Source organism: Cynoglossus semilaevis, chromosome 14 (assembly GCF_000523025.1).
Source record: "Cynoglossus semilaevis isolate Cse_v1.0 chromosome 14, Cse_v1.0, whole genome shotgun sequence".
Taxonomy (NCBI): domain Eukaryota; kingdom Metazoa; phylum Chordata; class Actinopteri; order Pleuronectiformes; family Cynoglossidae; genus Cynoglossus; species Cynoglossus semilaevis.
In genome coordinates, this window is record NC_024320.1 from 2,572,641 (window position 1) to 2,598,549 (window position 25,909).

Consider the following 25,909-nt stretch of genomic DNA (forward strand, 5'->3'; position numbering starts at 1 on the left):
TGCCTTTCATTGCAAAATCACTGCCTAACACTGGGCTTTTTAAAATGCACCCACTGCACAATGAGGACTCTGTGCCTGAAAGTCAATATATATACATACATACATACATATGTGTGTGTGTAATATAATATATGTATATATGTAAAAATATATATTTAACATATGTATACACGTTTACATATATATATAGACATATACATATGTATATAAATTTGCATACAGTACACGCATATATACGCAGTACTCAGATGTGGAGAGGAGATTCAGATGATTTAGACCAAAGTGCATTACAGACTTCACACAAGTCCTTTAAATGCTCAACAATTCCCCTTGCAGAAAACTGCACCAATTGCTGTCTTCTGTTCATTAACCTTTAAATAGTGCAGGTAGAATATATGGAATGTGACCCAGAGCACCTTCCTTCACCTTCCTTACTGTACCCACAAATACAGTAAATAAATAAAGAAATATATAGCTCACACAATACAGCATCTGCTTTCGTATGTACCAAGTATAAAGTCGAGAAGTGAAAAAGGCAGACATTATTAGTCAAATTATAAAGAAAATATTGAACAAAAAAAACAAACAAACAAAAAAAACAAAACAGAAGATTTATGATGTTCATTAAAAATTCCCCATGATTATTTGCATACTTTTGCTTTCAAAGTGAAAGGTTTGGCAGACGAGTCGAGAGAGCAGGTGTAACAGCCACACAATAAGACAATATAAATGACTGTGGTCTCATTTCCCCCTGAAGATAAAACAGCAATAACATTTTAATGATCACTGCACTCAATGACAGAGAGAGAAGTTTTAGACTTGTATAAAACCGATATACAATCCTTTCTCTGCTCCGTATCTGAGACAGGATACCTTTCATGCAGATTGTGGATTCTCCCCCGTGAGATGGACGATGCAGCAAAGACAAAAATGAACACCACCTGGGATCAAGGACTCTAATCATTTTTATCTTGTAGCCTCTGGTGCGTAAGCAACATTTGAAGAAATAAATCAATAAAGCTAACAGGGTATCTGTCCATCATTTTCTGCTTTTTAAGTATTAAATGTACATTTATTTACCCCGGGGCTAGTCATTTACACCTACGAGAGAGGTGAATAAAGAAGGTGCCTCGCCAAGGAGGTTTGATTGAGATCAATTGCCATCGGTCAATAAGGTTACCAGTAATCATCGCTGAGTTAAAGCCCTCTTTAATGACATCCAGGCCAAGGATTAGTCCAATTTCAGTCACATTTTACCTGCAGCTCTTACAGCCCTCAGTGGGATCACCTTGTCAAATTACAGAATATTTTAATTCCTCCAGCAAGGTTATGGAAATAACTTCTAAAATATGCAACCCAGCTCACAGCAGATGTGTTGTTTCTGTGTAACATCAAGGATGCAAATATCATAGTGAATGTTTTGTTTACTTTTAAAATCTGTCATAAAATATTTTATCTGAGAATCACCAGTGCTCACCCACTAACAGACTGATAGTTTCAGTTGTTGGCCTGGAGCCCTGAAACACACCTCCTCCTCTCTGCTCGTCTTCTCTCCCCCTGGTGCTCACCTGTCGTATGAAGAACTAAAAACCTCATATCTCTGTCCATGTGCTCTCCTTTACAGAGTGTGTGCTCATAAATATCTGCTCAAAGTTACCTTCAAAGTTAGAACCTCCAAACTGGGCCAGACTTTTTCAAAACAGGTCAGGACACAGGTGTCTGTGTGTGCACACAAACAGTCCCTGTCTGAGTGTGTGTGTGACTTCGTGCATGTAGGATGATGTTGTAAAGGTCAACAGTGGCCCCTACTGGCATACAGCGGTGTGACTGAAATATTACTTTTTCTTATTTTTTTCCATTTAAGTGGAATATGGTTTTAAAAAAAATACCATCCTCCACATGAATCTAATCTTTTATGATGATTTCAGAAGAACCTCAGCCGGTGACCAATTGAGATTTTTGTCGGATTCTTTTCACACTAACCTTCATGCTACAGGCCAGCTCCATTAGCTTCTTTGCGTTCTCCTCAGAGCGATACCTCTTTGGGACCGGAACACGAAAGAACTTGAGTGCACCCTCAAAGTCCGTTTGGATCAGATCGTCTTTTGAGGTCTGAGGGAAAAAGGCAAAGCAAAAAAAAAAAAAGAAAGAAAGAAATTCATGCATGTGGGGACAGGGAAAAATGTTTTCCTTTTCTTTTTCCTTCCTTATTGTACAGGCATGGTTAGCTTGAAATGAAACACACCTTTAGAAGAGCCAGGGCTACGTTGAAGATCACACTGATGCCCTGGAATAAAGAAAGCAGAAAATCATGACTCAAGCGTTTAATAACACACCTTTATACTGTATAATATAATGAAATGTTAAATAATGTACAAGGAAAACAGGAAACTTTGAAAAATAAATGCTGTAAAAAAAATCTAGCATTCCTCCTATGACAGTAACAGCTTTTTGGATCTGTTACTATTGCATTTTTCTGAGCTGCAGTTTTTACTTACACTGCAACTTTTGTAAATTGTCTCATCAGTGGCTAGGGCTATAAACCTGGTTTATAATGCTACAGGTGCAAAAAGAGAGAAGAGGTTAGAGACATATTACCTAGGAATTGCACTGACAATTTCAGATTTGTTCAATCTCCTACTTGTTTCTCACTCTTCAACTCATAAAAATGTCAAACTCAAAGGTACATTTTAAAACCCAGTTTGAATGCAACTAAAATTGCCTGAGGTAGTAACAGCTTATTCCAGTAGAGGGCAGTGTAATTTAGTTCCACTTTATAACCTAGGTCAAATAGTACAAATTAAAACAGGTTTGTTGTTGTGCTGTTAGCAAGCAAGACATAAGATTTTCCTGGAGTTACCAAGCAGTATTTCATAGACTCTCAAAACCCTTTTCATCCTTGACTGGACCTTGAGGAAGTCATTATTTAATTCCTTTGGATACAGTCTTATAGTTACTACTGCGGTACATCATTTAAGTTGTATGATATATTTGATATATATATATGATATACTTTTGATATAATTTCTTATAGTTAATATCAACAATCTTTGCTGATAGAAATATCTATATGCTGTGCATGGTCTTTGTATCAGAGAAATATTTGTTTCTTTCCCACCTAGTCCTTCAAACATGTATTTTCATACATCTATTGCTCCCTCTTCTGATAAACCCCATGATTTAATCTCCTAAAGGACTCTGGGCACTTTAATTTACTGCAGACAAAGAAGACATTTTCTGAGAGACATCACAAAGATAGTCCAAAGTGTGTCAAGTATGAAAACCAGTTAAAAACTGCTTAAAATAAAATGCAGTGTTTTTAAAAAAATGTTATTCTGTATTTCTTTTGTCTGAAGATAAAACACGATGACCCACCTCACACAGTAGCAGGTCAATGATATGGAAGACCATGTAGAGAGGAAACTTGGCTGTGAAGAGGGTGAGGAACCATTGGGAGGCGTACATGTGAGCCTCCAGACCCACGTTCAGGAAGTGGTTGTAAAGGTCTGGAATATATTCCTGCTCAAATCAGAGGATGGAGAAATTAGTTCTAATTTTTTAAAAGAAGGTTTTTGATTGGCTTTAAGGGCAGAAGTACAGTCACACACACACAAACACACACACACACACAAACCCACCTGCATGAGTCTCTCAAGCTGGAAGAACTTGCAGTGCAGATCCTCAAAGTTCTGCTTGAAAAGGTCCCTGAGCCCATAATCAAACATGATCTTGACCAGCACACTGAAGGCCTGCTCCTCTGGCATCTGTTTTTCAGTTTAGAGACCAAAATATGGGTGATGTTGCTGATCAGGTTTCTAATCTTATTAATGACTCTACTACTACTACTACTACTACTTATGATACTTTTTAGCAGTGTACTCTAAATATCAAACCTAATTTTATAAATACGGGTGTTTTTTTATCAGGACTGTATTACAAAGTTCTTTTTGAGGACACATTTCCTCCACTAGATGGTAGTGTTGACGTTTTCAAGGCATCCAGATTTATCCTTAAACGGGTTATACCAAGTACAGACATAATAAAGAATACACGCCGCATCGACCGCTCCTGTCTAATGGCGCTAACGAGCCGTGGGGCCGCCATCTTGGCCCGGTCGACCGCTCCACTCAGTATAATCCGTTTGGCGCTGGATACATGGTTCGGAGTATTTTAACATTTATAATGGATAAAATAATACTCTGATAGATATAGTATGTGTGTGGGTATATACATACATATATATGTATACATATATTAGAAAATTCACGTCCAGTTGCCCAACTTCCAAAACATATATATATATATATATATATATATATATATATGGACAGACACACATATCCAACAATCAATACAGTTCAACCTTAACCTTATATATACAGTATATTAGGTGTCTGCTCTGTCACACTCAGAATAGACTGGAGTGCTGCTTTCCTCCAGTATTGAGGAACTTTAGAGAGATAATGTCAGAACATAACTAAACATTTCCTCACTGTTCCTGGAAATGTTTAAAACTTTGGTTTATTATTTTTTTTTGCCAGAGTCCTGCTGATATGAACTCACATGCAGCAGCAGTACAGCAGCCAAGAAGGACTGTCCCTGACAGTAGCCAATCTCCTCGTCATAAACAGAGTATGCCTAGAGAAAAAGACACAGACAGAGAGGAACAGAGTCAGTACAGTTATATTAGACTGAAGTCTGTTTTGGATTACTGCACTAGCCAGATCACTTCTCCTCAAGACTGTTGGTATCTGTCCACTAAAATAATAGCATAAATACTGATGTTTGGGCTAGAGATTCCCTTTGACCTAAAGTTGACTTTGAATCCTCAAAACATACACATTTCAAAGAGAAAATAACTCCAACCCTGGCTCATGCCAATAAACAACTACAGAATCAGAAATGTTTATATTCTCAACTTATGTAAGACCAAAATGAACCTTTTGAACTTGAATATACAGTAATAATCGCGTCCATCTTGATCCTCCAGCAGGGGTCGCCCCAGCAGAAGTCTACAAAGGGATTTGGAAGAGTTTTTGCACCAGATGCCCACCCTGACTCCACCCACACTGAGTGGTGGGAACTGGATAGTATCAAACCCAGAACCTTCTGCAGGGGGGCCAGAGTCCTCACCGTGGCCTGCCCATAATTTTAATACTTACATTTGGGACATTTTGCTTTCGCTTTGTCATCAAAATACTGTAATTGCATCCACTCCATCAGTCCGTGTGTGTGTGTGAGTCAAAGTTCTATGACAGATGTAATCATTTCCCAGGTGTCTGATTTTAATAATATAAACATGTTCAAACAGGTCCTTATTTCTTGGTCAAGTGTTGAGCTGTGATATGTTTTATTAAAGCTTAACAGTATATTTTTAACCAAACTTTAATGGACTCCTGTTTTTTTTTTTTTAGGTTTTGTTCTGCTTAATGTTTTTCTCTTTGAACTGAATTACCAAGAAACAAAGAAGGGTGTGACCTGGAGAGAATTCAGCAAAGAAAGTATTCATTTACTGAAGTGTTTGGACTTGAACTGAGGATACGAAGAGAAGCATCTTTGTTACTGTCATAAATAATCTGTTTTTTGTCATTTTTATTTCTGACAACCTACACCCTCATACAGCAGCTGAGGTTATGGACTGTGACGGTGTACAAAGTGAACATTGAGGTGAACATTTTTCTCATTACAATGTGTGACTGATGTCTCTTTAAGAAGACTGTAGAGTTATGTTGAACATTCTGTTGAGGGTCATCTAGGTTCATTTTTCCACTCTTTTAAAAACACTTGACATAGCAGCGCTGCGGACAGTTCCTGGAACTGGGAGAGGACAAGTAGAAGACAGATCAGGAAAAACTGAAATATAAATATAAAGAAGGAAGTAAAACAAAAGTGAGAAACGTTTATATTTTTAAGAAAAAATATAAAATGTAAAGTTTTAAAAGAGCAGGACTTCCTACAGATTTACAAATGTATCCAAATGCAATTCATTTCCAGGCAGAATAAAGAGTTTCTGCTGAATTATTAAAGTCCACCTTAGGAGCTGTGAGCAAATGGACGTCCTCCTGCATGTGTAGATTATTATAGATGATTAAATACAGATGCAATATAAATGGGGAATAAAGCAGTAAATATACAACAGCCAGTCTGTCGAGAGAGTATGTATGTGTGTTTATATGAGTATAACCCTGTCTAAGTACTTGGTACATATTCCTCTCAGTCGCCTCTGGAGGGTGTGTGAGTGTGTCCGTCCGTGTTTGATTCTGAACTCATTTCCATCGACAGTGTTAAACTCAGTGAACCTCAGCCAAACACAGAGGCTGTGGAGCTAATTAATCAACCTATCAATTCTGCAGCAAACTTTATTAACAGATGTGCTGCGCAGCTAATCATTCACACCATAATTACACAGCGTCACGGTAAAAAAAACCTGTCACATAATTTTATAGCAGATTGTTAAAGCTTCTGACTTAATTATTATTTAACATTTAAAGGTTTGATTTAGTGATGAGAGCGCTGTTTTGCAAAACTTACACCAGATTAAACTGAAGAAATATTAACCCAGTGGCTCCCAACCTTTTTTGGCTTGTGACGACGCCAGAGACACTTTAGTAGATGTGAACTCCATTTATAATCATTAAAGTGAAAAAATACAGAATGTCTGTGGTGTTTTTAATTACATTTTAAAAATAATAATGATTGAAGTTGAAAATGTCTGTGGTGTTTTTAATTACATTTTGAAATATTATATATATATTAAATATTTTTATTAGTCATTTTCTTTTAGATAAATTACTAGATATTACAGATGACCCTAGGTTGAGAAACAATGTGTAAAGGTGTGTGTGTGTGTGTTAGGGTCCCACCTTGCAGATCTTGTACAAAGAGTCTTGTCCATCACCTCCAGTGTCTTTAAAGTAGTCATGAGCTGGGAACGTCCTGTTGATGTCTCGGGTGATGGCGCTGTCCTGGGGAGACTCCTAAGAATAAGACATGAGAGAACGCATTAAGAACCAGTGAGTACCGGTAAGTGAAACCAGAAGGAAATGTAAAGAGGACGATAATGAATTCTTATTATCCGTTAGAAGAGGAGGCAAAGGAAGAGAAAACTCCAAAGAAGAAGTGATGCATTTACTGTCTTAGAAGAAAAAAATGCAAAATCCTACTAACATGTCAAGCCCGGACATGACAATAACCTTCTAGGTTCTAGGTAAAAAAAAAACATGGGAGAATTTCAAAGACCCAGGACACACTGGAGTGACTATGTCACTCGGCTGTCCTGGGAACGCCTCGGGATCCCCCCAGAAGGGGACATCCGTGCTCTGACAGTTACCCCCGCGACCCGGTCCTGTTTAAGCAGAGGATGATGGTGGATGGATGGATGGATAAACCATATATAATTTTCAAAACGACCACCTTGGCTGTTCTAGTGTTAAAGGGCATTTTATCCCAAATATTAGCTAACGTACTGTCGTACACCACGCTGGTTTCAAACAAGTCTGTACAATCACTGTATTTCAGGGAATACATGTCTTTTCCTAGTTCCCTCATTACTTTTACAGCAGGTGGACGGGAAGAGATTTCAGAAACATTGATTACCATGATCTGGTGACAAACTCTGTAACCTCATTCTGGGAATTTAGAACGGTTACATTCATGAATGATCTTTAAAAAGCCAAAGTTCACATTTTCACTGGCTTGCAGAGAGTCCTGATTTAAACCAGAAAGAGGAGAAGAAGTAGGGATTCCTGGAAGACAAAAAATGGCTTTGTTCTCTATGTAAACACTCTAAATGGGACTATGAAGAAATGTTTCAGTTTTTATGAGTTCTTATAAATAGTTTCTAATGAAAATTGAGAACTTGTTTTTTTTCAGCATTCAGCGCATTGCCAAAAGGCACGTGGGGTAAAAGCTGTCAATAAAGTCCCTGAAGGCAGCGCCATGTTGCAGTCCCATTGTATTGAGCCAGTGCAAATATCAAATCTCACATGTTCCCCATTGGGCTAATTTTACCTCCTTCAATTCTTTCTTGCGTTTATTCTCAAGGTTACCGTTTCAACTTCCACAGAGGAAGAGAGTCAACCAAAAATAATGCAACTATGGGAAGAAATGCAGGAAGAATAGTGAAACAAAGCAAACAAGCGGAGAACAGAGACCAATAACAGTGGTTCTTTTCTGAACAGCCGCTCCACCACGTCCGCCACACCCAGCAAGTCACAGTTACAGCCCAGTGACTAGTTGTTGAGCAATGCCAATTGTTTAGAGCAATTTAAAGATTTGTAATAACTTCAGTGCAGGTTGGAGAAGAAAAAAAAAAGCTTTTTTTTTGTAAATCTATTTCTACATAGTCAACACTTGGTGGGAAGAACTACGGCAACCAGAGTAAAAGGATCCACATCAGCCATGCTACGGTTTCACAGTGATTGATAAGCATCCGTGTTTACACAAGCACCACTTAGCCACACTTATCTGGAGTGCTGAGAGCATGTACAAAGACCTCTGACATAATGGCCAATTAGCTTTCTCTCCGTCTGTCCATGTGTGTGGTGGTTAGAGAGGTTTGGAATGAGGATTGCGTGAGTACAGAGAGAAAACAAATCCAGTGTCTTTACAAGGAGGAAGTGGGAGTCAAAGTGAGAGAAAGGAAGTGGAGAAAGAAAAGAGACCAGGATGGCTACGTCGGGAGGGTTACAAATGTGCGAAAAGGGGGCAACAAGACAAGATCTGATAACAACTGTATCAGAGCTTTAAATAGTAGGGTGGTCTTCATGGGTAAACTGGGTTTTTGATCCTGTGGGGTCAATATGGACTTTTTTGTTACATTCCCATTTCATGTGAATTGTAGGTCTACGTGTTGTTATTTACTGTATGTATACCTTATTTTCCGCACTATAAGTTGCACCAGAGTAGTCACAATGGCCAGCTAGGGTGCCCTCTAGTGGCTTTCAGTGCGAAAATAACAAACAGGTAAATTTTCAGTAATAGAGTAGCAGATACTGGTACACAAGCCTAGAGTGCCCTCTAGCGGCTGTCAGTTAGAAAATAACAAACACGTGAAATTATATATTTTAATATATAAGTCGCACCTGACTATAAGCCGCAAACCCAGCCAAAAGGATTTAAAAAAGTGACTTTTAGTCCGGAACATTTGGTAATAGAATTTTCTTTTTTCTTGGCACTAAATATAGTACTCTCTGCCAGTAAAACTAGTTTCACTCCACGTTTGCATTCACACTGCAAAGTAATAAAAAAAAGGACATTAAGTAATCCACCTTCATTTTGTGTAGGGATAAAAAAAATGCAAAAATTGGGATGTCTTTTTTTTTACACTGTGGTCATTTTGGACTTAGCAATGAGCTCACACTAAGTTGTTTTTTTTTGCAATGCTTTTAAATGTCCAGGGCGAAAGAAAATCGACTGCATGCATCACCTACTCCATTTGGTTTCAATAAAATCATGGCTATCTAAAGAGTTCGTGTATTTTCTGATTTGTTGTGCTAGAAAAGTGGCTGGCATCTATGACTGCAAAACAATTGGTTATGGCTGTTTTTACAAGATCAATTCTGCCCTAATGTGTTTGTACGAGCGTGTGTGTGTGTGTGTGCGTGTGTGCGTGCGTGCGTGCGTGGGTGTGTGCGTGAGTTTCCTAATGCTAGGAATAAAGTCTGGCTTCCGTGTGAAAGGCTGAATTGCTCCCCCTTCATTGTTTATGTCCCTGATTTTCTATGACTTAACACAATAGCTGACAAGTTGTTCTGTTATTCTTTCTGAGTTCGTACAGAACCCTGCTGAGATGCCAAGGAGAACCAGGGCTTGATGTTTATCAGCCTTCATAAAACCTTGTTCTGAGTACCAAATAAAACAGAGTGTCAGGTCTTCGATAAGACCGCTGATAAAGAAGGAACAATGAGAGTATTTAGTCTGATGGAATTTGTTACAAATACGGAGTTGGACGAATGAAGTATTAACGTTTACTTCATCTGTTTTCCAAATTAATATCTGATCCCTCAACCCAATTATACTAGAGTCCAATATTTAAAATGTAATCCATTATGAGCCCATGTATTATATGGTAGCAATAATTATTAGTGGATACAGTATCATTTTAGACAAGTACTGCTATACCTTTAAGAACTAATATGACTTTAAATGGAAGGTGTAGCCCAGTGTTTTTTTAATCTTGGGGTTGTGACCCCATAGTGGGGTCACCTGGAATTCAAATGGATTTTAAAAACTTTTTTTTTTTAAATTATGATAAGAAACATCAGACACAATCTTAAATAACTGCCCTTTCACTTTGCTTCATTAAAAAAAAGAGTTCAAATAAAATGCAGCATATAACAATATCTGGTGCATCTTGATTGACAGCCGCAATCACGTGCAGAAATAACAGCTGCTAAAATGTCTCTTTGAGTCGCCACCCAACTAATAATTAACTGAATGTCTGTGTCAGTTTGCTGCCCGAGTACACTCACGTTACCACCTCTGCAGTTGCCAGCATGAGAATTCTGCAGATAGAGCACATGAACTAATACAGTTCTGGGATACAGCCCATTTACGGCTATGCATTTACCATGTGCACACAACGGTTTATTTTTATCTGTAACAACATGAGAAAGTCAAAAGTAGACAAATAACGGCAGAGTCTGAGCCAGGCCTTGATCTGGAGCCAACAGCTGTCCATGTCAGGACATTTTTTTCATATTCTTTTCCTAGATGTAAATACAAAACGTGTTCAACCACAGTAACCTAGCTCACAGGATTGAAATGTCAAGAGGATTATCTAATGGGAAAGTCGTGTCACAGTTACAAAGTCCCAACATCGTCAACATGAAAAAGCAGCCCTGTACAAACAGAAATATATTTCCCACACTCTGCCTTTCTGCTCCAGTGATACGCCTGCATTTTCTGCATGATTCCAGACCGAGGTTCTGTTGAACTGCTCATTTATAAAACCATAATGTGATAATAATCTGTGACTCACAACTGTTAGGTCAAGAGTAAGCTATTATGGTCTATTTAGAGCTTAATACACACACACTCGTGCACACACAAAAGGAAAGACTTGAACACAGACTGAAACGCAGAGATAAGAAAATACCACTGTGTGTTTACGGTGCACTATTAGAGCCAGATTGTAAGATCTTATGACCGACTGGTGCCGGGTTTTTTTGTGTGTGTTTGTTACAGACAAGGATAATGGTAAATTACAAATTTCACTGGATTTGTGGCGTATGTCAAAGGATAATGGTAAATTACAAATTTCACTAGATTTGTGGCGTATGTAAATAAGAGTACAATTACGTCCAACAGCGTGATTTGTTTTTGTGTCTGGTGAAAATCTAGATATCATTTATACACTGGTGTTTATAGAGCCATACTATCAGTGAGAGACTGTATTGGCTCCCTGCTTTTACCCGAGGCGTGGGTTTTGGCCCAGTCCCCTATTCCACCATTTCTGGACAACTTTTTATCATGGGAAAACAACTTTCACGAGTGGCACATGCTGGTGTTTTACTGCCTGAACGTTAACCCGGACACAGACGAACACTTTAAAAATGTCAAAACAGCTAATAGTAACATGAATGATTGCTAAAAGCAGTTAAGTCCTTAACACAGTACCGACCTCCAAAGAACAAGAGTCACAACAGGGAAAAAGTGAATGTCCTAAGGTGAATGTTTTTGCTTATACAGTGTATCTTCAGGGACAAATCTGCACAAATTAAGTTGGCTTTTCTAACTAGGTAAGTGTTTCGGGTGAGTAAGGGATAATTATGTTCAGGATACATTTGTAGGAAATATAGGAAAAAATATATATATATATATACACAAGGAAAATATTTACCACAAAAATACAATTAGAAGCAGCTTTATTCACAAAAAGTTAACCCCTGAAACTAAGGGAGCTTTTCCTTATCATCACTTCTCAAATGGCTAGTGTTAATAGATAAACAATCACAAACTAACATTGAGGCCGTTCCTACTGTAACATTCACTATACACAATACTTTTTTTGTATGTGGAACATACAGTATCAACCAGTGTGCCCAGAACTTCAAAAAGACAACAGTTATAAATACTCTTAAATACTGCATTTTTAGTCTGATTACACTATAACAGTCATTACCATATTTATAAAGTTATTGACTCTTAAGGAACATAAAACTCACCCAACATTTTATTTTCTTTTGCATTTCAAGAGACAATAAATCACATATATAAGAGGAAACAGTCGTATTCGTGCACACAAGGCATCACTAAGCCAACACAGTGCAATGGAGCAACACAAACATTGTGTACAACTGGTTGGTCTTTACTTCATAAATGACATATTTATGAAAACACAAACTTAAACACTTTCTGTTGAGCCTTCTTTGGTAGATAAGTTACCATTAATATTAAGCTAAACATCTGAAGACGGAATCATTTTTAACTAACTGTATAAAAGGTTCTTTAGGCTTCTTAGCCTGTTCTTGTGTCAATTCCACCAAGATGGAATAAAAGAGTAACCGCACACAACTACACATGGCACCAAGATGCTGACACCGGCATGCACAGAGACACAAACATACACATATGTTACTGCATTCCCAGAGTTGACAGGTCAGACCTTTTTTCACGGTGCTGCACAGAGGTTAGCTGCGCTCCGGCTTCATGAATAGGACTATTTGTCTGTTCAGTGTTAAGCGTGAACCTCCTGTCTTCATGTATGTGTGTGTTTGTGTGCATATGCACTTGGAAACCTGAAGCAGGCACATTATTAAAGTCACAAAAAAGTCGACAATTATTGGAAGGAATGCAGTAATACAGAACTGTTAAACTGATTAACCTGTGCGTTACATCTACTACTGAAGAGAAAAAAAAGCGCAAGGGTCACGATTTTATTTTTAAGTATTTAATTTACCTTAAAAAAGCACTAATGTCCTAATAAAGTCTGAAGAACTGTTTTCTAATGTACAGAAATAGCATAAAGTATGGTCACGCTTGAATAACTTTAAATTTTTCTGTGATTGGAATAAACCAGTTATATATTGACCAATGTAAAAGGCAGTAAAGTTCACACTTGACACCAGAAAATTGAATCTGTGACCAAATGAAGTTCAGCAGCTACAGTTGGATTTTCCTTACATTTACTCACCCCGTGTTTCCACTAAGAGCTTATAAGCATCAAATGGATTCAAAATACCACAGAAATCTCTGACACGCTCCCTGCATTTGCCCAAAGTGTAATAATCATTTATCTGGACACTTGTCCTCCAAAAACTGCTTAGAAAATGTTTTATGCTCTCGTGAGACCAACGTTCAACCCACAAGATGTTTATGACAGTGTTCTACCGCTGATTCTTGGACTTTTGTCAGAGAAGAAATAACAAAGAACAAAATCCTTAGTATTCTTCTTACGTAAAACCCCCTTTTTAGTCTGTTTGGTATTTCAGATGATAGTCACCCACAGCTTACATACTGTACTAACAACAAAGGAACTGTTTCAGCAGAAGAAAATTAAAGTTTTGCAAGAGTCGAAGCCAAAACTGTGGCGTGAGCTGAAGACAACCGTGCATAAAAGATGCCATAAAATCAATGGGAAAAAACATAAAAAAGAAGACCAGTGGTTTTATTCATGATTATAATCTTTAAAATTAGAAGACAAATTTCTCTCCGTTAAAAATGGTCATTTAGCAGGGCATGTCTACGCTTGAACATTTATAAAAGTATAAGAACCAAAAAAAAATGTATTAAGTAATCGGGGAATCAGTGAACGTTTTGACGACTGATTTCATTTCTTGAAACCTTAACAGTTCATCAAAGAAAGAAAGCATCTCTTGACATAATCACTAAACGACATCCATCCTCATTAGTCTTTTCCATTAATTTCTCAAAATGGTGAAACTGCCAGTGTGGCACATCTGGTCAGTCTAGATCTCTATCTTTACTTTTTAATCCACCAGATGCTTGAGGGACACCGAAAGAATAAAAGCACAGTCAAACAGTCTGCCATTTGCGGTTCATGTAAGTGCTAAATTACTAACACACAGTAGTGCAGTCTGCCATTTGCATTATTTTTTTAACTTAAGCGACACAACCAATAACTTTTAAAAAAAGATTACACTGTAACATTTCTTACTTTAGTAAATAAATTAAGACATCACATCCCATAAATAAAAAGATTCTTCACTGTCACATCACCACAGATTGTTACACATCTTTCTCTTCACATGTCCATAAATAACATTCCTTGACCATTTTCAAACACTTTTTGTAACTTCCAGCTACAAAAACAGCAGTAGCAGACCGATGCCTCTTCCATCTCATTACAGCATATTTCAGCTTAGCAGAGGAGACGTTTTCCTGGAGATATCTTTAACAGATGTTCCCAAGTGTTTTTGCCACAACCATTTCCTACGTGTTCCCTCTAAACATGACAGGTTGTGCCAATTCCAATATCCCTGTAGCCATATCCACACCTTGGACTTCCACATCCCTTCTCTACAGATCCAACCAAAGTCCTTCTGGTGTTTTGAACCACAAAGCCACTGCTGCTGCGCTGCAAACAGAAGGAGCAGAGGCGTTTCAAGCCTTTCCTGAAGGCAGCATTGGAGAGACTGTAGATGAGACAGTTACAGAAGCTGTTGCTGATGGCCAGCCATGTGGTGAGGAAAGACGCAGCAGGGTGATGGTAGATCCCCGCACTCTCCAGTAGGAAGTAGATAATGTAAGGCAACCAAAGGATATAAAACACGCTGGTGATACGGAAAAGCACCATGGCGTATCGCTTGTCTGAGTATGTTGATGTTGAGTGCTGATATGGGGGTTGGTGGGGTCCAATCATTTGCGGTTGGGCGGAGAAGTGCGGCTGCCCCTGTTGTGCTGCAGTGTTGTCCTTGATCGCCTGCAGTTGTTGGGGTTGGTAACGTGCTTGGCGCTCACTGATCTCCCGGGTGTGCTGTCGACAGATCTTGAAAATATTGCCGTAGGTAAAGCAGATGGTGAGTGCAGCTGGAGCGTAGAGAAGTGCCACAATAAAAGTTGTAAATGCTGGACTAGTCCTCCACTGAAGTGCACACCACTCCACCACATCACCGTGATAACCAGGTTTTCCCCATCCAAGAAAAGATGGGAGAAACATCAGAGCAGAATACAGCCAAATTAAAACGATACAGCAGCGCACCCTACATGATGTTACCAGCGAAGCATAGGTCAGAGGTCGAGTGATGGCGATGTAGCGATCGACGCTAACACAGGCCAGTGACATCATTGACACAGACTTCAAAACAGACACCAGGTAGCCAAAAACCTGGCACGTGAGTTTGGGGTCAAGGCCCTGCAGGCAATGGAGGAGGGAGAGGGAGGGAAACAAGCAGCTCATCCCCACCAGCAGATCAGCGTAGGCCATCGTCTGGATGAAAGCACTGGTGGTGTGCTGGCTGAGCAAAGGTGCGCAGTGAAAGACAAAAATTACCACCATGTTACCAGAAATTATAAGAATAGTCAGAAGGAGTATAACAGTAACTTCCAGCAGACAGGTGGTAAAAACCTTGGAATAACCGATCTCAAGTAGGCAGAAGGGAGCAGATCCACCCACTGGGTCAACTAGGCTTAGGTTCAGTGGATCCAGGGAAGAATTCATCATTTTGGGCAAGGAAAATTTTCTTCGGGGGGGAGGGTTCCTTCAGAGTCGAACGAGACCCAGAACCCGCTTGGGAAAATAAATTTCTTTTTGTGACGGTATTTGTTTGGTGTCAGTTCAACAAATAGCCTTTTTGTTGCAGGTCCATAGTGAGCCCTTTGCCATCTGCCATTGTAATGACAAAATGATTCTCAGAGAAGAAAAACTGTAATGATTCCCAGTTTATCTTGAGTCTAACAACAGAGTGTTTTGATTTTCTTCCCTGTTTCCTCAGTGGAGCAGTCTTTCCAACTGGCAGGGACAAGCGAGAGAAAAAAAATGAGAAAAATGTGACTTTGTTTAAAGATATCACAGCCCAATCTATGCTTGAAAAGCATTCGCTCCCCTAAAAGTCAGATGTTTTCAACATCTGCTGCAGCTGCGATTGAAGGTGCCTTTTTATCTGTCTGTAGTCCAAACACCGTTTCCAGTGAAAAGGCTCTACTTTTCTACTTTTGGGATGCGGACATAAATTTAGGGTGAAAGTGATTCCTCCGTTAAATTCCAGCACGAAATTCCACCAATGTCCTTATTCCTTTTCCATGTTCTTCTCGTTTTTTGTTGCTGTTGTTGATCCTTGAGTCGGTTTTCAACCCTCTTTAATGTCCACCTTTTGTCCGTCTCGGTCTCTGTCTGGTCCTGGGTTGAAAGATTACAGAGTGGTTGACTGCTGTTTACCGTGAGGAAGGAGGCAGTGCACAGGACTCTGATGTTGAAAATACACCATCGAATATATAAACACAGACACGATTCAACTATTTAAATCAAAAAGACAAGCAACTGTAACTGATGTAGGCATGAGGACAGCAGGCAGACCGATGCTGAAAGAAACCCCCTCCTCCCCGCTGGTGGTCATTTATCCTCTCTCTCCCTCTGTTGCTCTCTATACAGACACAGTAGCACTGCAGCCCCTCCTCTTCCCTGTGTGTCCAGCCAATGATCAACTGTGAGGGTCTGAAGCTGGGTCCTACCCCCACCCTCTTCCTCTTGCCTGTGTGTAGTACCACTGTTTCTCACAATACACCCAACGTCTACTAATACTGTTTCACGCTGTCAAAATTAGCACTTGTAAAATTGGATTTGAAGAAATTGGATTTGGATGCTCAGAATATTGGCCCAGATATTGAAATGGATTATTTTTTAAGTCCAGCTGATCAATAAATATGTTTGAGTAGGTCAAAAAAAAAAAAAACAGAAATAATAGTGACTATTTCTTTCTTCTTTTTATTTTACAAATACGCATGGTGCTAAAACTGGAATTGAAGTACAGGGTTTCTGCTAAGTACATTAAGCAGCTTCTCTGTATTTAATTATTTCTGCCGGTGTTTTATAATCAGTGCACAAAAATGGTCTATTTGATACTGTCACTGTAGCCTAAACAGTATCAACATGAAGTATCTCAATCCACAGCACCACTGGGTTTATCAATAAATGTTGTCTTAAGCTATTATAGTCCATGGGTTTAACACCATACATTGTTTAAATTACTGGCTAGTGAATTCTAGGCTAATGCTAAGGTTGGCACCATTTTGGTATTTGTGTTGTCTGGAATGACCAGCATTTTCATTGTCAATCCACATAGCTAACAATGACATGTATTAATGAAGGTAACTTTTAAAAAAATGTATTACTTTGAGCAGGTGCAGATATAGTATATAGTCATATACTATATATGACATACAAGATGGGCAGTAATTATTGGCATAAATTATTCAAATGGAAAAATAACAAAGATTAGACCTGGTTTGCTTCACTGAGGCAGCGAAACCTTCAAAGTAAGTAAGTAAGTGAAAAATATAGTCTGTTCAAAAGGTAAACAGAACAGTCAACCTGCAGAGCCAGGAGCAAATGGACAAAACAGTGGACAATAACAACCATCTGTCTACAACTGGACAGTGTGTTCTAAATAAGCTTTTTAATATATCATACATACAAGTCAAAACTATGGCATTTACCCACCTTGTAGTGGTTTGCTGTAGCTAAAATTATTCATTTATAAAAATTTAAAGTCAGTCAGCTGTTGCCAAATAAGTAACTGCTGGTACACGTGTACACGTTTTTGCTACTTTAGGTACAATTATCCTCTGACGCTAAGATGTCTCTGCACTGTACGCTGGGTGAATGAATCACTTTGTAAAGCAACAGAGTTTTCTCTGTTTAACTACATGTCAACATATGGTAAAGACAAAAAAGGGACGCCTATAATATATCCAACAAATCTATAATCCAGTTAGATATTTAAGTAATACATTATCACATTTTTTTTCTTTTCTTTTCTTCACTGTGCATCATAGGTAGCATATTAAAAATATAATGATCAATGATATAACTGCCTAATTAAAGACCAGTTTCCCAGCATCCCTGGAAACATCCACTCACACCCACCCCACTGTCATACCTAGCATGAATAGATGATTAAATAATCGTTTTCTTTAATTCCAAAGAGCTGGAAAAATGGTGGAACATTTCCCTAAGGACGTTGACAGACGAAAACAAATTCCTTTAGAGGAATTATGTACAAATCGGTAAATAACTGGGATTTAATTCCCAGCAGGGTGCATGGGAAAACAGTTATAATGACTAATAACTGAAGTTTCACACTGAAGTTGGCAGGTGTATCCTGGTTTTTATGATTGTGGTGAAAGAGCTCATAACAGGTCATAAGCAGTTTTCCACTGCCTGTTCTCTTTTTTTTGTATACCAGTGACTCAACCTGTGGGAGCTGTGACAGGAAATGTGCCAGAATCAAAGCAGGGAGGAAATGATAGGAGCAATTTAAATGTGATACTGTTCTCTCTCTCCTTTTTTCTGCCTAAATGTTTCAAAGCTAAATTGAAAAATAAAAAATTATAGGTAAGCTTCCTCTGGTGCTGGCTGTTTTGCTTAACTTTTCATAGATCCCATAAATGCTGTACTGAAAAAAACCTGTGGATTTCACTGTAATGAGGCCATTGTCAAGACTCAACAAGTGTCACATTCAACATCACTTCTAATGGCATTTTTACCATTCTAATACTTATCTTAAAATTGAAATTGTCCCACAGAGGCAATGTCTCTGTCATTGGTGTGGAACCCCAGGGTTCACCTCCTGGGCAAGATGGAATCCCAGTTAGGGCGGTCCAATCGATTCCTGCGGTACTGTGTGTTGAAAGTTCTAAAAAGAAGGGGCACCTGCGCATCTTGAGTCGGAGATGGTTCAATAAACATGGACAGTATGTTTATTTATAACGTTTTTTTGTGGACAGTGCCACACCTCTATTAAACTCGCCTCCATATTTTCATGTCACCGACGCCTCGCCATGGTTACTATCACTATGCACAGGCGCACTGAGGGAGAAATGCTCCCCTCGGCTCGGGGCTCTGCTTCCACTGTGCGAAAGAATTTGCCGGCCGACCAAAATTTCTGACTTCCGACTGTCTGATGGTGGTTCGGGAACAGATAATCGGCCCTCGTTACCCCATGTACACTGAACGGAAAAAGACGCCCGACGAAATGTGAAATTGGGCTAAGTGTCACCAGGTCGTGCATCTCACAAATCGGGTCAAAAACGGGCTAAAATCGTACAGTGTATGCCCAGGCAAAAGCTGCCACAGGAGGCACCATTAAGTATATTGTTCCTCTGGGTCTTGGCAGATGTGATAACAAACATTATTTTCATAATTTTCATTAATTTCTTACTTTGATTTATTGTATTATGTCTTCAACATGTCCATGTGCATAAACACATAAAATCATTGAAAATGGTTTTGCAGTTTGATTTTTTTTTTAATTCAGGAGAATAGGTCAGAGTAGTATCAGTTTACAAATATTACCTACTTTTATTGTGAGGTACCGACCAAAATTTCTGACTTCCGACTGTTTTTGTGAGGTGTGTTGACAAATCTTGAGAACTTTTAAGAGCTGACTTTTTTTTCTCGATGTGTTGTGTTTGGATTGGCTGCTGTCTCACAAAAGATCAAACTGCAATGTGACTTAAGTAGGGACAATAAATAAATACTTCTTAAGTTACACTGGTACTTCATTAAGTACTTTTGTAAACTCCCATGAGCCACAACTTTCTCATGCCTGCGCCTGCATCATGGGACTGACCGAATGTCCCAGAGCAGCAGCCCACATCAATGACCTGCATTTGGATACGAGGGTCACCACCATGTTCAGGTCAAGGAAAGGTTGCTTAAAGGGATCCAACCCGGGACATAATGTACGGACATTAGAATGGAAGACAAAGAGACGTGCAAAGCACGCTGAAAAGCCATATTAAGAACTTGTGTTTGGTTGGTACACATACCCCAAACAGATGAATTGCCGTTCAATTAGTGCCTTTGACAATAGCCACATGAATGTGACCGAATATTGTATTCCAATTAAGACACTGAAAGCCAAGTACAATTACGCAATACAACTCAATGCTCTTTTCAAAGCAGTGTTTCCAGATTAGTATGTCTAAATTTAACCGAGACACTTTTCATTTTCCTGTCCTTCAACTATACTGAGCGAAGTGCCAAGTACTGCTCTGGAAGTCCACAAAACCTAAATTAGTTGTCAAAGTCAGATCTAACTGCACAGGCTCTCCACACACTTTGTGTTTCTTGGCTCATGTAAAACCCTGGAATGCTTTTTTTGTGCTTCTGTAATAAATTCTTTTCCCACTTTCTGTCCACTGGCTATCGATAGAGCGGCTATGATCCATTGTTATTGTATTCTGAGAGAATGTTGAGGATTCCATTCATACCATTTAATGTAATGGGGAAAAAAACAGCTTGGCTCTTAGCGTTATTTTGGTGCAAATGTTATATTTGTGTTGGCCCCTTCTTGAAGAGTCTAAATCTGAATGTGAGAGACAGGTAAACGGCTGAGTAAACATGAAGGAAAAGTGCAAAGGCGGGAGGTAGGAGAGGAGCAAAGGGGAGAAAAAGGAGGTCAAGAACAGTGAAGAATAATGAGAGTGGGGAGGAGAGGGAAAATCTAACATCTTCTCACCATACGGAACCCTGCTTTATTGTCCGTACATGAAAAAAAATAAAAACACATAATTTATCGTTCACGTGAACTCAACACTGGAGGTTACTGCTAAAGTTGATTTGAACAGAGAGAAAGATGATACATTTTCAATAGTAAAATTTGAGAATTGATCTAATTCGTTATTGCGTTAATTCCAATTAATTATATAGAGACAAATCAACCTCTGAAAAATAATGCATTAATGCAGTGGTTCTCAAACTGTGGTATGCATTCTCTAGAGTGCTCTCTAGTGGTACAACAGGAAAATTCATATTTTCACATTTACATTTTCAATTGAATGAATCTGAAACATTTCATGCACAATTAATACAACATTTAAACATACACATCTTTCTAAACCTCTCTCCTGTGGTGGAAGCTAACAGGGAAGGACCTATGCTGCTATATTCTACTGTTGGTCATCATGGTGGTACTCAGAGACCTCAATGTTTTCTCAGGTGGTACAGAGTACAAAAAGTTTGAGAAGCACTGCATTAATGCATTACTCTAGCCCTGCAGGTGGCGCTAATGCACCTTTGTTCTTTTGCCAGCCCGGAGAGGGTGTACAACAGCAACTATAATTGATAGAAATGTTATTAATTGAGAACACTTAATAATAATAAACTGAGCTCCCTCAGCAACGACAGTTGGTTCAAAAATGTTTAAATTAACTCTTGTTCTGCATTAAGAGCACCTTTTTACAGTTTTTTAGAAGGGCAAATGATTTGTCCGCTGATCCTTTAGAAAAGCCATGGTACTGATCTTTTCTACAAAAACACTAGCCCGAGTAAAAAAGGGCCCAGAAGCCAAAAGTTTAAGTAAACAAAGCAGCACAGACCTTAAGTCCAAAATATCTAAATTTAAATCACCATAAATAATTATCATAATTGAATAACCTCTGCCGAACACAGACCAACCATTGTATGTGGTACTAATGTTAACTATTTCTGGCTTGGTTCCAAGATCACGTGAACAAACTGAGGGTTAAACAGATTTTTTTTTTAAACTTCAAACAGCTTTATCCTGAAATGGTCTTCTGTGGATTATAAACAATGCAGTAACATAGTAATATGAGACTAGAGTATGACTCGTGTACTTCAGTTAAGTTATTGTGAAACTTCACCAATCTGTAGCTGATAGTGGCTTATACAAGGCATCACTATAGTATCTGACGTCACAAGCTCAGAGCACATGAGAAAAACTCTTATGAAACACCGGTCCCAGAGGAGCCTTTTCAAAAACGTCACGTTCGACCACGACTGATGCCAGCAAACATGGTCAAAACACAGTAGAAAAACAAAACAGATGTGCTGCACTGCTGGTGTTCACCCCCTGCAAACTAGTGCAGTGGTAGACTTCAACTAAATTTACCAGTGTCATCAACATTAGTCTGATGAGGTCTTGAAAACTGCTAAATTTTTAATTATTTACACTGGAAAAACACACATCCTTTGGTTATTTATAAGGAGTAGTTAGCCACATGCCCACAAAAAAACTGTTCCATATGTGACCTTTGACCCATGTCTGTTTAGTTTGTTATTTTGAGTCTAGTTCTTACATCAAATTCAAAAACAGCCCCCAGGGTCACTACCACAACAACATGGACATTTTTGTTCAACTCTCATCACTTACCTTAGTGATGAGAGTGCGGTACTCTTCCACCTGGTGGTCATTGTTATGGCAACCTGCCAGGAGCTGCCACACTTCTCCACGTAGAGCCTCGGGGATGCCGCTGCGCACCAAGGCGGGCAGCTGCTTGGGACGAACGGATAAGTTTAAATGCCTGGAAGAGAAGAAAATCCAGCAATGAATATAGAGTAAAAAAAAGTCATAACTGTTAAAATACGCATTATTCTGAAGTCCAACCAGGCTAACATTTGGCTAACCCAGGGGTTCCCAAATCGGGGGTCAGGTCTTCCTGGAGGGCCACGGTGCTATTGTGGTGTTATTGGTGTATTATTTATATTTGTTTTTTTTACACTTTTGGCCTCAGTTTTCTGTTTTGGTATATTTCAGGTTTTTTTTTTACAGGAAGTACACTGTAATGAAATTAACTGAACATTGAAAAATACAGGCAGAGAGAGAGGTGTTGTTGCAGAGCTCTTGACTGACAAAATAGAGGTGTTGTTGCAGAGCTCTTGACTGGCAAGAGCTGACAAAAAAAAACAGAATCCTATGATTCTCTTCATCTCCTTAAGTTTTTTTATTACAAATATCAGTTTATACAGCCTTGAGAAATAATAAAATGGGACATCTTGTTCTTTTTGGGGCATGTGCAACGTGGGTCAGGCAGACTTGGTCCTGGGGGCAATTGTTTCGTTAAAGGGCTTCCTGTCTTTTGCTATTTTTCTATGTTTTACTCCAAATCTTATTACAAAACAGCACAGCACCCACCCATCTCTACAAAAATCAACAGCGCAATTAACAAAGACCAGCATTATTTTAGGCAAGTCTTATGATTCTATTCTCTGTGACATAAGCAAACAGTTCCAGGACCTACACGGTGGTTGAGAAAAACAACACACAAATGATGCATTGTCATGAATTCAGGTATCATTGAAGAACATGACATATTGTACACAGGAGAAAACACAGTGACATACTGTTCAGTGTGGTGTACATCAAATCACAACCCTGTGTAGGGAGCATAACATGAAGCTAATTAAAATCCTGGCAGTTTCTCTTCAGTTCATCACAGCCTTTGATTAAAAACAAATGCAGTAAATGGAGTGGGGGGGAAATGTTAATTACAGTAGCTGCTTGTCACGAATTTTCTCATTCATCTACGAGTACCGTATGCGTGCACCTCTAATTCAAAGCATGAGAAGGAAAATAGAGTGAACAAGCCTCACCATTTGGAGAGCAGGTCTCCCCATGTTTCCAGAATCTTCTCTGCACACTCTTTGGAAACATCGCCCGAGCCGCTCAGTAACGGCTCATCATTATCTGGACACAGAAGACATATGCACACACACAGTGAATCAGTGTGTCTCAGAGTGTGTCTTATGTTTGGCACTTGTGCAGTGTTTTTGCTTGGAAATAAACAAATTGCAACTGTTGTTACATGAGTACAAGAGTGACATTGTGACACACACAAACACACACATATATATATATATAAAATAAAAATTGTATAAAGGTATGAATAATGTGTACTATCTGTTTATTTGACTGTGTTGATAACAACTAACTTCACCCACAACGTTTCCCAGGTGGATTATGTGTTGTACAACTTTAAAGAAAAAATAAATGAATTCCACTATAAAATAACAATAAAGCCTTAAAAATTAGACAAAATAAAAAAGCGAACAGCAACCCTAATGCTAATTCAAAGAAAGCTTGGTTATATGTTAAATTCTACTCTCACATTCTGAAACACATGCCCACAAATACACCCACACATGATAGCTGAGAACTCCATAAGAACACAAACAGTTCCGTAACACACTGTCTGATCTCCTACAAGCTTTTAACTCTCAGCTTTAGTGTCTGTGCCAAGTTCTGATCAGCTCCACCGGTCATTTTACCTTTTGAGATGAGAGATCAGTGATAGGAGTAGGAGGCTGAACATTCATCATGTTGAATTTTACTACTGACTTACCTCTTCCTGTGACAAATAACTCCCATTTTATAATATAATAAATGTTCCAGAGTGAAACAGCATCCAATCACCTTCCTCTTCGTCATCCTCAGGTGGCGAAGGCACCATGGCACCAGGACCAGAGGGCAGAATCCCAGGACTCGCTGTGGTCTTCCTTTTCTCCCTCTCAGTCTCACTTTCCAAACTCACCACCTCATACAGCGTGTCGGAGGCTGGACTCTTACGCTCCTTGCGCTCCATCTGTAACGACAAACAAATGTTTTAAACTTTACAAATCGGACATCTTTGCACCACTCCAGGTGATAATGCACGTCGTACCTGTCGTAGTTTAAGGTAGAAGGTCTCGGTGTAGCTGCGTTTACTGAAGGGCCAGAAGAGCCTGTCATTTGGGGAGCACACTCTGACCCTGGTCTCTAACAAGAAGCGGACTGGTTCTTCAACCTCTGTGATCACCAGGTCGACCGCTGTTGTCATGTACATGAACTTATCTGGAACGGAAACAGATACACGTTAATACTCATCAGTGCTCCTTGTGGACATAACTCAAGCAAACCTTAATCAGGCATAGGGTTTTTCAACCTTGGGGGTCGTGACCCCAAGGTAAACATCCCACAAGCATTTATTTGCAAATTTTCACAAGATACCTTGGCATTTTTTTATCATGCTTTCCTTTTGCAGAAAAACAATTCCAAAATGTATAAATAATACTTTATCATCCTGATATCAGGCTGATGTTATCGTCATATTTTAAACAGTCATTCCAGCTGCATGTATCATCACTTGTGTTGCTAATATCCATTAGCCCTTGACCTAGTAGGAAGAGGCTGAAGCTTGTTATCTGAGGATCACGAGTTCCCTTAGTCAACAGTGGTGCGTTGACTAAGTTCACTTACTAAGTGCTCCAGAAATCAAAAACCGCTCCCTCTCAATGGGTCAATAGCCTTAAAGCAGATGCAGATTTCATTATATGTATTGTTGTTAATGTGTACACTGTATATGTACAAAGACAATTAAGGTGATTCTTCTTCTCATGTATTCATCTGCCACTCCTGAGTCATTTTTATGTAGAATACATACATATATATATATACATATATACAGAGTATATTAAAGTGAAAAACTGAATCATGTCATGTTGCCCTCTTCTGCAGTGGTCACTGTAATCAGTTATCTGACGAAAAGCCTTGGCTGAGTTTGTTTGCAGTGTCCTTCCTGACACAACATTCCAAACTCAACCAGGCTTGGGAAAAGCACTATGTAACCGGGAAAAGATGAATAGCTAATATTTCCGTCCATGAGACAGCTACACAAAAAGGCCAAGCCGTCTGGTAGAAGGAGGAACTCCCTAACTACTAATCCACGATAACTGTGTGATGTAACTCAGTGACTCCCACCTCTTATGGGCGGCCGTACACGTACAGTATTTCAATAGGTCTGGATTTCAAAAACTTCAGGAAGAAACAGTTTGTGACCGAAGAGCGTGGGATCTGTGGCAGTTCTCCAGGCCGTCCTCTGGCTCAGGCCCACATCAGCTGAATCCAGGTCTGGGACTGGACTTCCACAATCCTCTAGTCTGTTCTTATTAAAAAGGCCAAGTTCTTCCTGCCCTGTCATATGAAGCTAGCATAGCAGCTCTAGACAAGGC

The 25,909-nt window shown here is 39.1% G+C and overlaps 2 protein-coding genes across 5 annotated transcripts in view; both read right to left on the reverse strand.

Annotated features, from left to right (window-relative positions):
- rabgap1 (RAB GTPase activating protein 1) overlaps positions 1-25,909 on the reverse strand; it is a 61,873-nt gene that overhangs the window by 15,520 nt on the left and 20,444 nt on the right. For all 4 annotated transcript variants that reach the window (XM_017038696.2, XM_008324407.3, XM_008324406.3 and 1 more), the window contains 10 exons: positions 24,583-24,752; positions 24,336-24,504; positions 23,516-23,609; positions 22,296-22,446; positions 6,864-6,977; positions 4,564-4,638; positions 3,639-3,764; positions 3,376-3,519; positions 2,246-2,287; positions 1,984-2,112 (listed from right to left, as the gene is read on the reverse strand). In XM_017038696.2, the coding sequence (XP_016894185.1) occupies positions 1,984-2,112; positions 2,246-2,287; positions 3,376-3,519; positions 3,639-3,764; positions 4,564-4,638; positions 6,864-6,977; positions 22,296-22,446; positions 23,516-23,609; positions 24,336-24,504; positions 24,583-24,752 (1,214 nt within the window). The remainder of the gene's footprint in view (positions 1-1,983; positions 2,113-2,245; positions 2,288-3,375; positions 3,520-3,638; positions 3,765-4,563; positions 4,639-6,863; positions 6,978-22,295; positions 22,447-23,515; positions 23,610-24,335; positions 24,505-24,582; positions 24,753-25,909) is intronic.
- Positions 11,851-16,126, reverse strand: LOC103389124 (probable G-protein coupled receptor 21). Its single transcript, XM_017038697.2, has one exon. It carries the CDS (start codon positions 15,623-15,625, stop codon positions 14,408-14,410), a length of 1,218 nt encoding a protein of 405 aa, XP_016894186.1. The 5' UTR covers positions 15,626-16,126; the 3' UTR covers positions 11,851-14,407.

Coding starts and splice junctions, on each gene's coding strand:
- LOC103389124 (XM_017038697.2), bottom strand. CDS start 15,625: ATGATGAATTCTTCCCTGGATCCACTGAACCTAAGCCTAGTTGACCCA.